Here is a 16,225-nt window from a genome sequence, read left to right on the forward strand (position 1 = left end):
CAGGAAACAGGCCAGTAAGAGACAACAGCTAAATTCAGAGATTGTAATGACAACAATTGAAGAGTAACCAGTTTATAGCCCCTTACTGCCATATGTACTGCCACTACCGTAATGTGGGTAATTTATCAGACTAATGCCAGGGGTCAACATGTTGGTCATTGGTATGCGTTATTTGTAATGAGGGGAAACTAACCATACTCCTCGAAACCCCATGGAACCATGGTATGTTGGATCAAATTTTCTCTTTGGAAAAACTCAACTGAAATACTGATTGTAGGGCACCATCAATGTTATTTAATCAACTCCCCCCCCCCCCCCCCCCCCCCATAATTTTAAAAGTAGTTTGAGCTTCAGCAGTTTGTATCGAGCTCGCAGACAAACGCCTCGAAATGTTTCAAGTCATTCATTTTGAAAAATAGTCATTTGCATGTGAGCAAACGATGATTCAAGCTAAATGAGATAAAGACTATAATCTGTTAGCGTTTCTAAGTGTTTTTCTTCTTGATACAAATAATGGCCTTCATTGTTATTCTTTACTACACAACAAAAATATAACAGAAAACACATAACTCCTGGCAAACGCTATTTATACTGCTTTTCAAATACAGATAACAGCTTCTCATTCTATCTTGTCACCTTGAGAGTTTCTGTACATTTGATGCTGGAAGGCATGCAGTTTGTTGATTAGAGCGGCAGAGCGAATGCTGATGTTGGGAGGCAGTGTTCGGGCTCAGTCAGGGGGGAGGTACAGTCGCTCACGGTCTCACTCAGGCTGTTGTCTGCATACTTGAAGGCTTTTCAGTCAAGTTCACAAGTTAACACTTGTTATTTGCCGTTCTTATCTGAATCACAAAACATTCTCGCTGAAAGTCGTGTCCGCTGATTGGTTCCGTTCTGTCGTTAAGTTGTGAGTGAAACCTCGGATCTGTCGCTTGTGGGTTCTCTGTAATAAGGTTCACCGTTTCAGTGACTTTCCGTTCTGATTCTACTATTCAAGAAGTCTTACGGCTGCTTTTTTTGTTACTATTCCTGTTGTTTGACTCACGACTGTTACATACAGCTGTGGTTTATATTGATGAATACCCTATTTTCGGCACACATCTCCACACAGGGCTTTAATCTAAAGAAAACGTAGGTTCATTACCTCCTCTTTAGAATCTCAATGCTTTAAGTAAAGCCTTTATCAGGATTGGAATATATGCTGGTCATATTCTCTTTCTCATACGTCAGATCAAAGTTTGAGTGAGAGTGCCACGACGTCTCTTCGCTTGATTTAAAAGCATTTCTGACTTACAGCAGGGGTGTCAAACATAAGGCCTGTGGGCCCAAAACCAGCCTACAAGAGGCTCCAATCTGACCCGCCAAATTACACAAATTTCAAAGTAAACAATGAATTTTTTCAGATTTAGTTTAGAATTCGTTCAAATATTGGTAAAGGACATGCGTTTTCTTTCTTCTTGAATGAATGTGCGGGTACTTCTTCAATCATACATTCTTATAAATAAAGTCTTTATCCTCTAGAAGCTTATTAAGTGAAACTATACCGGGATCTGTTTTAACGTAGTTAACAGTCTTTTTGTCCAAAGGAAAAAAATATCTTGACTGAATCGGTGCCAAAGTAGACCAGTGTGGTAACAACAACCTTCCCTTAAATAAATCACCTTTAAAGCCTTTGGTAATTTGTGATATTTTGACCATCACTTTTGAAGAGTGTGGTGTGGCGAAGGGAATTGATTCGTTTTTGTTTTTTTGTCTCGACCCACTCGGCGTCACAGTTTCAAAGGACTAGATGGAAAGAACTGTGCCCTTTCAAAGGAAAATAAATCTATATTATTCGTCGGTCCTGGGCTTTCGTAATAACTCTTTAATCACAGGCCACATTCCCTGTGATCCACCAAAGGCACCTTCTCCATAAGACGTCTAAAATCAACTTTCACATATAGAGCAGCAGCAAAATTTGATCTACCCACAGCTTCCTCTTTTTTTTTTTTTTCCACGACAGTGAGGTGTGAACTTACCTAACGGCCTTGAGAGAGATTCAGCTCAAATGTCACTTGCTTCAAGCATGACTGAGAATTTAATTTGTCCTCAGGCAATACACTTATTTTTCCTTCATTATTGCTTTTTATTTTCTTCTGAAGTTTCTTGTGACATTGCATCAAGGATGCTTTCTTTATGATGTGGATTCATAACATGTGGCATTATAGCTCAGGTTATTGTTGAAAATGTGTAAGTACAACATAATTAACAATGTAAATGATTGCAATAGTTCATCTCGTATAAATTCAGTATTACTGATCATTGAATGAAAGTCCAAGATTACTTGTATTAGCACCTTTTTCTTTTGGTTGGATGAAGGCTTTTGCAGCATGCCTACAGGTATCCAATGTTTCCTGCTGCCGAGTTTCTTTTCAGCTCGGAGTACTGAATTCTACATGTTTTTCTGTCTTCAAACTTTCCATGGCGGTTGATTAGTATGAAATTGTTGCTGTCAGTTGTCAGTCTGACACTGTTGTGTTATTGATTTCCTGTTTGTTATTTCAGTTGGGTGCAGAGCTTTGGGCATGAGGGTCTTGGACTGCTGCTGGACATTTTGGAGAGACTGCTCCTCAAGAAACAGTAAGTTTATGTCCAAACACTCAAGTGTATTCTAGTCTAAACTAATGCCCAGCTCGCTACAATGAACTGATAGCAAATCAACACCCTTTTGTAATTGTAGCCAATCAAAATGCACTCATAATTGGTGGTGCAGTCAACTGTTGTTTCTGTGCATTTTTAAAAGGAAATGAATATTAGATCTCTCAGCCATTTATCTGAATATTTATAAGCATGTGTTTTCAAACGCCTCGCATACAGTAAGTGTAGTATTGTTTTGATGGTTTGTATTGGAGAGCAATGGATCATTTCACTATCCTGTGTTCCCAGGCAAGACAGGATTGATAAAAAGAATCAACATAAAGTCGTTCAATGTCTCAAGGCCTCCATGAACAATAAGGTAAGTGTTTCCCCTGCGACCTGGATGACCTCCCATCTACGTTGTTTGTTTCTTGTTGCAACTATTACAGTCGGGGTCCATCTTTGGCATAAGAACAAACAAACAAACATGTAATGATCTTTGATGTGGAATTAAGTATAAAGTCTATCTATTTTGAGGAGCCGGAAAACATTTCTTACATTTAATCCACACCATCATAGCTGTGCCTTATGTGACATACCTGTGTCCTGCAGTCTTGTGTCATCTATCTGTGGACATGTTGGTCATCAAAATGTTAATTAACGTACGTGTTTTTTAAAAAACTCGACTGACTTTAGATTTTTTCATTTTTTTTTTAATATTACTTTGCTTGTTTGTTTGTTTTTATCTAATTAGGCCCCAGGGATTTTATTAATATGAGCAATGAAGCAGAATTATATTATTGTGACTTTAAAAAGCCAATTGACCTGAGTTTTACTAGTGTTGTTTGACACCGTATGACACTTTTATGAAACGTGAATACTCCTGACCCGCAAGACGTGTTATCTCTGTAATTAGTATTTTCTGGTGGCTCTGGAAATAAAAAGCAGTGTAGTGAAGAAAGACTACAAAAGACACGGCTTCATTAGCTGTTAGTTCTTTGTGTACTGATGAACTACAAGCACAGCTTATTAACCATAAATCAGACAATAATGTGTGTGGGAATAGCATCTCAAACAGTGGTCAACTTTAAAAACCAGCTGTTGCTTTTTTTTTATGCAATGTAGTTTTTGCAAAAAGAGTTTTAGCCCTTCAGAGGCGAGTGAAAGTCCACTTTTCTTTTTTATAGGTGGAAAGCTTGTGAGTGTAGTATTCTCTTCAATATTTATAAATGGGTGTAATGTCAAATAAACAAACACATCTTCCATCTTCTTCCTTTTACAATATCGATTCAATATTCGACTTGTCAATGCATCATCTTACAGTGATACCTGAGGTTAGATCCTCATCCTTTCGGTCGAAATATCAGAAGTTAATTACGACATTACTGCTGCCCCATGTGTATTCTGTCCCATCATAAAGAAGCCACATAGGTGCTGCAGGTATTTAACATGCAATACTTAGGCAAACCAAAATAGACTAAACACGATAAGTGATAAAGACTTCTCACACGTAGGAGGCAGATTCAAAGCAGTTGTGACACAAGTATAGTGTGTTTGGTGCACTGCAGCAAAAGACTGCAAGGTAGGGCCGAGCTATTCGTTTCACACTTCGAGCTGATCAAATGCAAAATTTCTTTTTCTGATGCAGCTGAAAACTCCTCAGTTCAAGACAAACAATCCCAAGAAAGTTGATGTTCAGTCTGTTTCTTATTTTTGTTTTTGTTTTTAACCTTTAAAGGACTTTGTGCTGCAATTTACTGTACTGAAAGTGCTATTCAAATAAAGGTTGATTTGATTGGTGCACATTTGCATACAAGTGTATGTGGCACAAAGACCCAACAAGAAGATGAAAACTGTGTTACTCTTAAACTAATCAAGGCATCGCGCTGTTTGTTGCCGAGCATTAAACGCAAGATCAGAAGATACTGATAGTAGTAGGTTTAATAAGGTGATATGTTGGATTATCTTGAGTACGAGGAGGAGCAGGACTATTCTCTTCTTCTCTGTTTTGAGGTCTCCATGTCTTCTCCTGCGTTGTTGGTGTATTTCAGCCACAGCGCCCCCTAAAGGCCTGGCATATGTACTACATCGTAATGATCCGTGTTCTTAGTGACGTGTGGATGGAATTTTCTTTTTTGAGAACGCCGGGGAGAATAAGATTGTTTGGGCTATAACTTCAAAAAGAATAGACTCCCGTGATGAAATGATGCCATTAAAACAGAGTAGACACTAATATTGACTCTGCGCCCAGGCCTAAGCATTTGTAAATGTGTTCTGTTGAAGTAGCGTCATTTCATAATGCTTCAGCTTTTCCTCCTCATGTCCTGTTAGTCCACAAGTAGATACAGGCAGGGAATCGAGCCACATGGAGCTAAAACCCCGCGGAGACGGATATACAGCCCCTCTGGCACAAAGTGTGCTGTAAGGTCTCTTGTAATCCTGCGTCTCAACAGGCGCCAGACGCCAGCATTTACCCGTAGGCTCCTCTGTCAGTCCAGACCTTTCCCTGGCTAGAAAGGCATCTTGGGACGGAAGGTACCCACAATGCCAAGAAGACAGGTGTTCTCTGCCAGCTGTCACTGCAGCCTTTTCTTCTTCTGCCTCCCTGTGTCAAGCCACACACTTGCATATTTTGTATTGTCTGTCGCCAACGGCATAATAATGTAATACTAAGAATTACCACACTGTGAAATTGTTCCTTGAACCGCTCAGCTGCATCAAAAAAAAAACCTTCCCCAGTAAAATGAGCATGTGGCTTTTTCTTCACTCGGTAAAACAAAACACATACGCAATACTTCATTTGTGGTTTAAATTATTCTGGAATAGGTTTCATACAGACAATTCAGCCAAAGATTTTCTTTAACTCTTTTAATCACTGGAGAAGGAGAGATGCAATTAATATTTTGTAAGTTCTAGGAAATCATGAATCACTAACTTTTACATTTGTTCTGAACATGCTGTCGTCAACTGTAACATAGTTAAGTGAATCACCCGTGTGATCTCAATATCGTGGCACCTGCTTTATAGGGGTAATATGTCACGCTAAAGTTGATGGGTTACAAACAGGAACAATTGGTTTAGGATCACTTCAAGGACTGTGTTTGAAATGTGCTAAATTCTGATGAATGGATGATCGAATCGAAGCATTTTCTAAACTGCTGCACAACAAAATGTAAATTGAAACTACCACCAGTTCTTTCTCAAAATAAAACAGTATCATTGCCTTTGACATAAACGAGTTCACCTTGACTGTTTATTTTCCAACAAACACAAACGTTGACTTTTGATTTGATTCTTTCAGTCCAAATGAACACACATTCTTCAGCAATTACTTCAAATGTTGTTGACAATGAGCTCTATACAGAATCCTATGCTGTGATCTGGTGCTGTTTCAAGTACGGACATTCATGTTCACTGATGTAAATACACTACATTATACATGATTATTTTTCTACTTTTAGTATCCAACATAAGATAAGTAGATAATTACATCCAATATGTGATGAATTCCATTCTTTGAAGTCGCTTTGCTAGCTAATTTTCTTGTAAAGGAGTTCTGTTACATATTATGCTATGCCAGACGTCTAAGTAGGATTTTATTTTCTGCAAAAAGAACAAGAGACCTTTTAAAATTCAATAAAATGTCAAGTGTTGCATTTGCGAGGTAATCAATTTCATGTGTTTTTAAAAAAATTTTTATGTGACTTTATATGCTTCTGGAAAATGAACCAGAATGGGATTATCTAAACAACCTTTTGTTGCTACCTGCAGTATGGCTTGGATCGGATCCTGGGCGAGGAAAAAAGTCTTGCTTTACTGGCAAGAGCCATTGATCCCTCGCAGTCTGCCATGATGACCGACGTGGTGAAGCTCCTCTCGGCCATCTGCATTGTAGGCGAAGAAAACACGTATGTTGTCCATTTTATGCTGCGGTTGTTGACCGTTTTGTTTATCAATTCAAATGTCATTGCTGTGCTTGGTGAAATGTGCTCAGACAGTTAAAATTGAAGTGGATGACGGAAAAAAGATGCCTCGAATGCATTTTCTCGCCCATATACCTTTATCATTTCCTCAGCTCCAGGTAACCTTGGGTAAAATATGGAAGGAAATACCTAATGCTCAAAATCCTTATAAATGAATGTATTACTTTTTTTTTTTTTTTCAGTTTCACTCATGCATTTCTTGTTCTCATTTAGTCTGGAGAAGGTCCTTGAAGCCATCACCACAGCAGGGGAATGGCGAGCCATTGAGCGGTTCAGCCCTATTGTGCAAGGACTCCGAGACCGCTCGGTTCAGTTACAAGTGAGTGCTAAGTACACTTACAGCCACAACACCTTATTTCCCTCAGATTTCACAAAAAATATGAACAGAATGGCTGGCAATGTGAGAATGCCTGCATATCAAAGCCATTTTGAGATCTTCAATTTATTGTATTGGTTTGAAAATAATTAGATATCAGGTATTTCAGATAATGGGCTATGGATTGCTGTTTTTGTGGTATTCAACAATGACAATCTCTTCTTGATATATAATATAAAGCATACAAGAACTGAACAGAAATGCATAGAAAACCATAATTTGAATGTTTCTTTTGTGTTTGTTTAAGTTCGATATGTCAGTATAAAGTAAATTATAACTAATGTTTCATATAATCTTTTCAGAAACAATTTGGACAAAGACTTTGGACTTCACTTTCTTTTTAACTCCATTTGAGCAAAGTCCTTGTTTATTTTACTATAAAACTGACCAGAGTATACCCTAAACAGCAAAGGCATTGTGTAGTTATCAAGCAAATAAAACATGACACATCTATTTCTTTCAGCTACGTGATTAGCAATAATATAGAAATAATATCAGTACATTCAGGGGAAACATAATTATGCATATATTAAAAAAAAAAAAAAAAGCCACTATCCCATTCAGCTACACATGGACTGTCAGTACCAGATGCTTCAATTAAGCACAGACATCCACTTTAATGATCACTTAGAGCACAGACAGGACAGAAAGTGAAAGTCTGCCACCTAATTCATCTGCACTGTTTCTGTTGACATCAGCCTGATATGTGCAGACAGCTGGGAGAAACTGAATGAAGTAGAATTCCCACACTGTTCACTCACATTCAGCTTCATATCTCAAAGCCAGAAATACAAGCTCATCACCAGGCACACACACAGAGCCCAGATCAGTCGACAGTTTTCTTTTAGTCAATTCCTCTTGTAGATATGATCTCCAGATTGTCTAAGAGATATCCAGAAACGCCTAACCATTCCAAAAAAACTGCTGTGGGTCTAGAAATACAGCAGGTATTCGCGCCACACTTTATAAGACGGCTGTACCTCTGGATTCTATTTGTTATTCTTGCTCCCTTGACCACTAATATGGCCAGTTTTCATGCAGTTCAACTCAGTTTGGAATGAAGTTGTGTACAGGTCTAAAGTCTAAATTACAGTATGGAACCACAACATACACATACTAACTGACCAAAAATGAACACACACAGGTTATAAATTGGTGCAAATATGACTTATTTGAAAATAAGAGTAATGACCATGACCACTGTAATGGTCGTAGCTACTCACTTCCATTATTTAATGTTGTTGTGTGTAAAAACCTTTACTGACAGTACATCAGACCCCACAAGACATAATATTACAAGATGTCTTGTGGGGTCTGATGTACTGTCAGTAAAGGTTCCCCCCCACATCAACAAAAATGCACTTATCTCTGGTGCGGTGAAACGGGAATCAAGAGTTCACCAAAGAAATATTTGTAGTAACTAAAGAAACTTCTGGTCGTAGTCACGTGAACTTTATGCTCTGCGAGTTGGTGCGGCATTTAGACCAGAATGGAAAAGGTCCATGTGAATGTGGATCAAGCTTAGTGCAGGGTGTCATTACATCCTGGTTTGCAGAGAATGCGCCTCCACACTAACAAGTGAGAAAACGCCATTGATTCTGGAAAGTGTCTTATTATCATTTTCTTTCATTGGTTAAATCCAATTTTGACAACCCATGAGAAGCCAAATAATTATAGCACCCCAGTCCTCTCACTAGAGCCACTGCACTAATGAGCGATCATAACCAGCATTTCTTTCACAATCTTCTCAAAACAAACAAAATATCTCACCAATCTTCATCATCTTAATTTCTATATATTAAAAATGGACTTTTACTGGAGTGAGTGCCTTCCGTTAACATGTCATTCCTCTCTAATCTTTTTATTGATAAGCTCCCTGCTTATACAGTATACAGATAATTGAGATGATGCATATGGGCTTTTGTACTCATGGCCACCATTGTTTTGTGCCAATAATGTTATTCATTATTAAAGTATGCTGTCTGAATCTTTAATCACGAGCTCAGGGATGTGCATTGATAATTCTCCCCTGATCCCCCTCCACCCTCACAACACGCACGCATGCACCAACAATCACACATTTTCACCAGGACAATCCTTTGTTTCTTTTGTTGTTTATCATTCTCATGCAGTGACCATCGCGGAACCTAATTAAAAGATGCAATCGTTGCTCCCCTCTTGCAGTATTATCATTAGCACTCAGTTTTGACGTACATTTGTCAGGCGGAAAACTATATGATCACTTCAAGAAAGTGAGAGCTGAGGAATCAGTCATCAACGAGAAAGGACGAGATTCTTGCGTGGAAGCAATCGCAGATATAAAAGACGTCCAGGATTTCGGTGGCTCAATTTCATACGATTGCGAGTCTCAAAAAGACCAAACTCATCCGTGGCCGTGCAAACACATCTCTTTCTACTTAGCTGAGTTTTATCAATGCTTGAGTATTACTTCCCAGTGTCTAATAGACAACACAAATCCCCTTTAAGCCCATGCATATTTAAAGCATAAATACCGTTCTCCTAAATGTAGCAATACGTAGCCACAGGCACTCTATCCTTCTTTACAAAGCCAATGTCTGAGAAGAAAGACTGAACAGTTTAGTCAGGTGGAGATTTAGACAATAGTGTAAAAAGGAATGTGGATGAGCAAAAAGATGTCAGACATGTTTATTTAATAGATTTTCCTTTTTGAAAGGGCGGTGCAAAAAAAGCCAAAGCAATAGCAGATGATGAGATTACGTACATGTACACTATTTAGTTGAAAATGTAGATGCACAATATTCCCATCACAGACCTTAATTGGTTGAGTAAATCATGACCATATGGACTATTTGTTTACATTAGTAAGAGCTGTGATATTTTCTCTTTACTCATTGCTAAGTAAGGCAATCTCTTAAATAACTGTTGAGGTCTTTGCAGTAATGGTTTCAACTTCCTGAATCAAATTTTGACAATGTGATCTACTGTCGCATTGCTTGTCTGCATTTCAATTTTAAAACGAGATGTTAAAGACTTCATTTTAAAAAATCAGAGCGTAAACGGTAAAAATAGGAGTATGCTGGATTTGACAATGATTCTCAAGGCATCTGAATATTTAGCATGGCCATGCCTTCTTTTCACACATGAATGGAGTGCTGCTTTGATCAATAATTGATTTTTTTGTTTGTGTTTGCCCAGCTAGTCGAAGTGTCGCAGGGTGCAGCGGTCCCTGTGTAGTAAACCAAACTCAGGAGGGAGTGAAAACAGCTTCCAAATACGGCAGTTTGCCCTCAAATTGACTGTTAGTTAGTTTTGGGTGTATGGGTCTGCAGTTGTTGCATTAATATTAAAATCCCCCCCCCCCCCAGCTGGTGACTGGAGAAAATAGACATGCATTAGTTATGGTCCTCTGCTTCCAAGGGACATAACTCATTTAGAATGCATGCCAGCATGCTTTTCATCAACTTCTGGGAAGAAGTCACTCATCTTTTTCTTTGGTTCTCTTGCTCCCTCTTGTCTCTGTCTTTATTCTCTGTACTTTTCATGTCGCAGGTGGCATGCATGCAGCTCATCAATGCACTGGTTACATCTCCTGATGAGTTGGACTTCAGGCTCCACATTAGAAATGAATTTATGCGCTGCGGCCTGAAAGAGATACTGCCGGTAAGCAAAACACACACACACACACACACACACACACACACACACACACACACACACACACACACACACACACACACACGTTCACGAATGCACAATATAAACTCACACTCACCTTGTAAATATTTAAATGACTTGTCCACTCCTGTGAAATATTTTCGATTTGCTCCAGCAAATAATTTATGGAACAAAGTGGAGTTTGTACGCCCTCTGTCTGTGTAGCAGCCAGAAACTAATAAAGATTCCAGTGTCTGGGCTGATAATCTTCCAACTTTAATAGATCTACCTAGCATGTTTATGTGTTGTAAACAATGTTGCTTTTACTGCCAAGATAATGAATAAGTAAAAGTGCAAGTTGACGCTGACACCTGTAAACAACGATGAGTAATCTTGGCTTCGAGCCTTTTGTATATATGGGCAGTTAACTTAATATTACTTATTTAACTTTACTTAAGCTATCTGTTTTATTTTGTGTGGAGCTGTCAAAGAATATCCCATATCATAAAGGTTCTCAAGCCCCTCGTCGTAATTCGTGTTGCTTCGTTTTGGATCTCAATGCATCTATTCATCCTGTAGTTATATGTCTCTCCCTTGATTCACCTGTAGAACCTGATGGCTATCAGAAACGAGGCCCTTGACATCCAGCTCAAGGTGTTCGAGGAGCACAAAGAAGAAGATATGATTGAGTTCTCTCATAGGTTGGAAGACATCAAGTGTGAGCTGGAATATCCTTTTCACTTTTGCCAAAGTTACATGCAACTCAGGTCTGATTCAGTGTACGTTTGTCTTGTATTCAACTTTGACATTGTTCGGAAATGTTGAGGGCGTGAATTCAAGGTCAACTGTTCTTGACAAGATGTTATGCAACGTGAAATTTAATCAAAATCCTAAACAGTTCTTTCATGTCATTATTTTATCCTTTTTCTGTGGGGGGGGGGAGCATGTTTCTTTTAATGTATCTAGTCCTTGACTTCCTGCACCGATGCAGGGGATGTGTTCCGTATTGTGCAGAGCACAGTGAAGGACAGCAGCGCCGAGCCCTATTTCCTCTCTATACTGCAGCACCTGATGCTGATACGGAACGACTACCTGATCAAGTAAGGTCAACACTGCACACAGAGCATTGATAATTGAGAACGTGATGAAGCAAGCCGCACTTTTAATCATCAATTTTTATTTTTTAAATTTACTTCCAAGATTTATTGTTTCCGCATGTTTATGATTTGAACGTTCCACATTGGTGTCAAACTGTTTTAGTTAATATTTGATTTGCAACTTAACACTTTGGTTTAGTTAGGAGTGTATATTACTGTTACTTACAGCGTGTGAGAAATGATCACGGACAGCGAGTTAAGTACAAAGGTGCAAAGGTTGGTCCACTTGTGAGCGCTGGTTAATAAGGGGCACTGGTGGGGCGCTCATGTTCCGCCGGGGTCTAACTCCTTCTGCCTTAAAATCCTCTCAATGACACCGGCTAACAAAGAGAATGCGTTCTCTTTCATCTGGCAGCCATCTCCAGCAACTATAGCTCCAGAGCATTTCTCATCAGCTATTAATGGCACTTTTCAAAGGCTTACTTTATGTTGGTTCTCTCACAGCTGGGTCTGACTTAAACCATAGTTTGATCAAAAGATGGAGCTTTTATCTGAAGAATACCAAATGCATCACCTGCAGTTTTCCCTCCCACCCAAAAACAACACCTGTCAGACACTCTCCTCTGACTGGGTCTGACTAATTTTCTGTATTAAAAATGCTTAAACCTCGAGAACTAAATGTCTCCATCATTAGTATTACCATCTACTTGGTAAACAGCAGTGATATTATAAGAATATTCGTTGGACACACTAAGTTGTATGTTGCAGTCTTCTGTAATCACTTCACTATTATGTTTTCTCTCTTTTTTTTTTAATGTTCTGATAGCAAAACCTGTTAATCTGATGATCATCTAGTAATCCTAAATCAACGTTTGAATGATAGTGATCCTAATTTAGCTGAGGTAACGGCCAAGCAGTTTGACCGGCCTGTCAAGCCTGAGTGACTTTATGTCTGGAGCCTTGTTAAAATGTCATAACTTCAATATGAGTTCAGAATATTTTTTCTTTTAGTTTGAACAATTCCTGAAATCAAAGAAACTGAAGCGAATTGGCAATAGAGTGCTTTTACACTTGTCGGGTTTAAGAGGCGAACTTCATGACAGGGACAGGTAAATGGTGGCTTGTGGGCATCGTCGTTCTTTCCAGAAATGAACATATTGTTGGTTGACAAAGTGATTTTACCTACATTTTAACCTTGTTTCAATTCAACTCAGTTCCATAGTTCTGATATAGGCTTGCTGTAAGAAGTGGTCCCTCACAAATGTGGGCTGATACTTTAGATGCCATATATTGATTGAAAAATGCATGCTTTGATTGATATATATATATTTCAAAATTTCCCAGAGTTTTTCCACCACTTCTGTATAAGAAGTATTCATGCATGAGTTATGAGTGACGTTTGTACTTACTGGCGATTGGATCAGCTATTTATGTTGGAAGACACAACCACTGATGTCTTTTCTTTGAGAGTTGGCAGCCATTCAGATGAGCAACTTCTCTCATTATCCAAAGTGACCTATTTGTCCTCCTGTTTTGCACCGCGCAGTCTGCCAAAAGCCTCCGTTTTTACTTTCAACATCCGCACACTGCAAGTAATCCCCTCTTTTCTCTGCCCTGCTGTCTTTGCAAGCTGGATGTATTTCCACTTCTTCCTCCACTTCTTGGTAATGCCTGAAGTCCACACGGGAAACTAAATGTCTGTGTATATTGACACTTGGTTTTTGTCTTAACATATACATAGCAGAAGTCGTGTTTTGTGTGGATTTTGATTGACGTGCAAGTCTAAAGATGCAAAGAGAGAGGAAGGGAGAAAAATCTCTTGTTTGAGTGAAGCAAACTTTTCTTTTTTCTTTTTCTTTTTCTTTTAACATGTAAAAAATAACAGAATGCTGGGTTAATGAGCACAGCTATGCTGTGGAATCTGCCATAATGACATAATTAATGAGGGATGTTGCTTTTGATATATTTTCTTTCATCACATTTAGCGTATTCGACATGTGATGGTTTGTAAAGCATCTCAAGACATTGGAAATGCCTTTGCCGGAGTCGCTGAGCCTTCTCAATGTGTCTGGTCTTCATCCATGTCGGGCTCCTCATCCAGCAGCTTCTGTTTTTCTTTTGATCCTTGTAAAGAAATAGAGTAATGTTGAATAAACTTTACATATACAGTACATTTTATCTCTTGGGCAGTCTAAAAGAGATATATAAAGATCAGTCACATTGATTCCCTCTGTCACACCACCGACCTTAATATTAGAAGATGATCCTCTCGAAGAGCTAAACCACAGCAGCCGTCTCATTGACTCAATGATTGCTAAAGTCGATGATTTATATAGTCAATGCAAAAAAAAAAATATATATAGTGCAAAAAAAAAAAAGTTAACATGAAGGATTTGTGAATTTTAAGGGAGTGTTCCTCAATTTATATGCAACATTTTTACTTAAATTTTGCTCGGCCTTTGCGCAACATGCCTAACGTAAGATTACAGTGGGATCACCAGTAAAAATTGTAGCTAATTTGCAATTCCCCCCCCCCATATTTCTTTGTCCCCAATTGGTTGTAAATTGCAGCAGCCCAGTGAGAGGCATTCAAAATCTGATGATTGCAGAGTCATTTATCACTTCACATGCGGCATCATATCTAAAATGTCTTTCTTTGATTGCGCTGCACTTCTTACAACTGATTGTTGTAATGATCTGTTGTTGGCAGAGTCTTTGAATTCTTGATCTCAAAGATATGTTGCCCCTTTTTGTCTTGGTTGCCAAAGTCGAGGAATAACGAAAGGAGCATGATAAGATTGACTGATAGCGCGCCCTTTTTTTCCCCCCATTGTGACTGTTACCAATTCTATCAGCCCATCTTTTAAATCACAGTCACAATATCAGATTGAGTCTCTGCATCGTTTTACGAAGAGGTGGGAACCGGTTGCCCTGATTAATCACTGTTTGTACATATGAGAGTTTTAGTTAATGATTTGGTCGAGAAGGGATTAGGACTCTCAGTGGCATTGTTGTGAGATAATGAGCAGATCAAACAGACGCTTTCTCTTTAACTTGCAATAGCACTGTGGCTCCCAGCCTTGCATGTCAGCCATTGTTGCACTATAATATTTCCTTTTGCTTATTGAGGCTTGCCCTCGGTTATTCTGAGATTACTGCATTCAAAGGAGCAATGTGAAACAATTTAACTGCGATTACTTAACAGCTGCTAATTGGTTGGTGTCTATTCCCTGCTCTTCAGTATCATCAAAACGGTGCTTATATTAAGGTGTAAGTGGTGTTAAATGGCCGTTTTTGGATTTAGCAGTTCTCTGGAAACTGAAGAGCCGTAACGTGTGTAACATTACCATGAGTTTCATTTTGTAAATGGTACTGTCTTAAGTTAACAGTCAACACAGTTCAGAACATGTCACATTTGAGATTTAATCTTTAACCTTGCATGCACCTTATAGGACACTGAGATCAGACTTGTAAAAAATGTTGTTTGAACTCAAAAAGAAAAATTTAAAGAAGACTGTAAATCATTTATTTAAATTTCTCTCTGGGATTAATACTTTTTATAAAATTCTGTACATTTATAAACGTGTGTAGAATCAGACAAGAAGAAAGGCTTTTTTTTTTTTTTTTCTCCTTCTTTTCATGTTGAGCAAATTGAAAAGTAAACTCTTATGCGCCACTTATTGTGACCCGTAGGCCTCAGTACTTTAAGATCATTGAGGAGTGTGTTGCACAAATCGTGCTTCACCGCAGTGGCACCGACCCAGACTTCAGTTACCGCAAGCGCCTAGACGTTGACTTCAGCCACCTCTTGGGTAAGTGTCACCCCTTTTCATAGGTTTACACTATAGACTGTCATTAAAGCGACTCTTTGTTTTTGCAGAAATATGTGTGGAAAAAGCGCGAACAGATGAGTATGAACAAAGAGCTTCAGAGCTGGCACAGAAGGCAAGTATTGACCCAAGAAAAGAAAAAAAAAAAGAAAAGCATCCAAGATTTTTATTGTGTATATCCACTATACCATCGGGACAAAACAAAACCGTAGCTTGCTGGCATTTATACAATTGTTTTTGGATAAAGTAGCATTTTTTTTTTAATAAAATATAAGCATCGTGAAATAAACAGAACACAGTTAATTCCTTGGGGTTTTGTTAAAATAACAGAAGATCATAAACATGACAAACATTCTGTAAATTTATTGAAAATAACCTGAAAAAACTACCTTTTTACCATCAGCATTACATAAGGTGACATTTCCTTTGGAATAACAATCAGACTGGCCTTAAAATATTCAGGTCCCTTAATACAGTCACGCAAACTGAACACAGTTCTAATGCCAGGTAAACTATATTTTTCCATGTCCTTAGTTTTTTTTCTTCGTGTTGATGAGCAGAAGCTATTCCTCACGCTTTGCCGTTTTACACGTGACATTTTTATTGCAATATAATGCTCATCAGTCTCCTTTACTTTGAGGTTCTGTATTTATCAACATGTTTAAATGTTGTTTTTTTCCTCTGATG

General features: G+C 38.5%; 1 protein-coding gene across 1 annotated transcript in view; it reads left to right on the forward strand.

Moving 5' to 3' along the window:
• Positions 1–16,225, forward strand: part of LOC308126859 (protein diaphanous homolog 3-like) — a 161,005-nt gene that overhangs the window by 18,179 nt on the left and 126,601 nt on the right. Inside the window, exons 5-13 of the mRNA XM_080491547.1 lie at positions 2,545–2,619; positions 2,926–2,995; positions 6,388–6,524; positions 6,813–6,918; positions 10,507–10,617; positions 11,221–11,322; positions 11,578–11,711; positions 15,402–15,520; positions 15,589–15,653. Coding sequence (XP_080347673.1) covers positions 2,545–2,619; positions 2,926–2,995; positions 6,388–6,524; positions 6,813–6,918; positions 10,507–10,617; positions 11,221–11,322; positions 11,578–11,711; positions 15,402–15,520; positions 15,589–15,653 — 919 coding nt within the window. The remainder of the gene's footprint in view (positions 1–2,544; positions 2,620–2,925; positions 2,996–6,387; positions 6,525–6,812; positions 6,919–10,506; positions 10,618–11,220; positions 11,323–11,577; positions 11,712–15,401; positions 15,521–15,588; positions 15,654–16,225) is intronic.

Source organism: Lipophrys pholis (assembly GCF_963383615.2).
Source record: "Lipophrys pholis genome assembly, chromosome: 2".
Classification (NCBI taxonomy): domain Eukaryota; kingdom Metazoa; phylum Chordata; class Actinopteri; order Blenniiformes; family Blenniidae; genus Lipophrys; species Lipophrys pholis.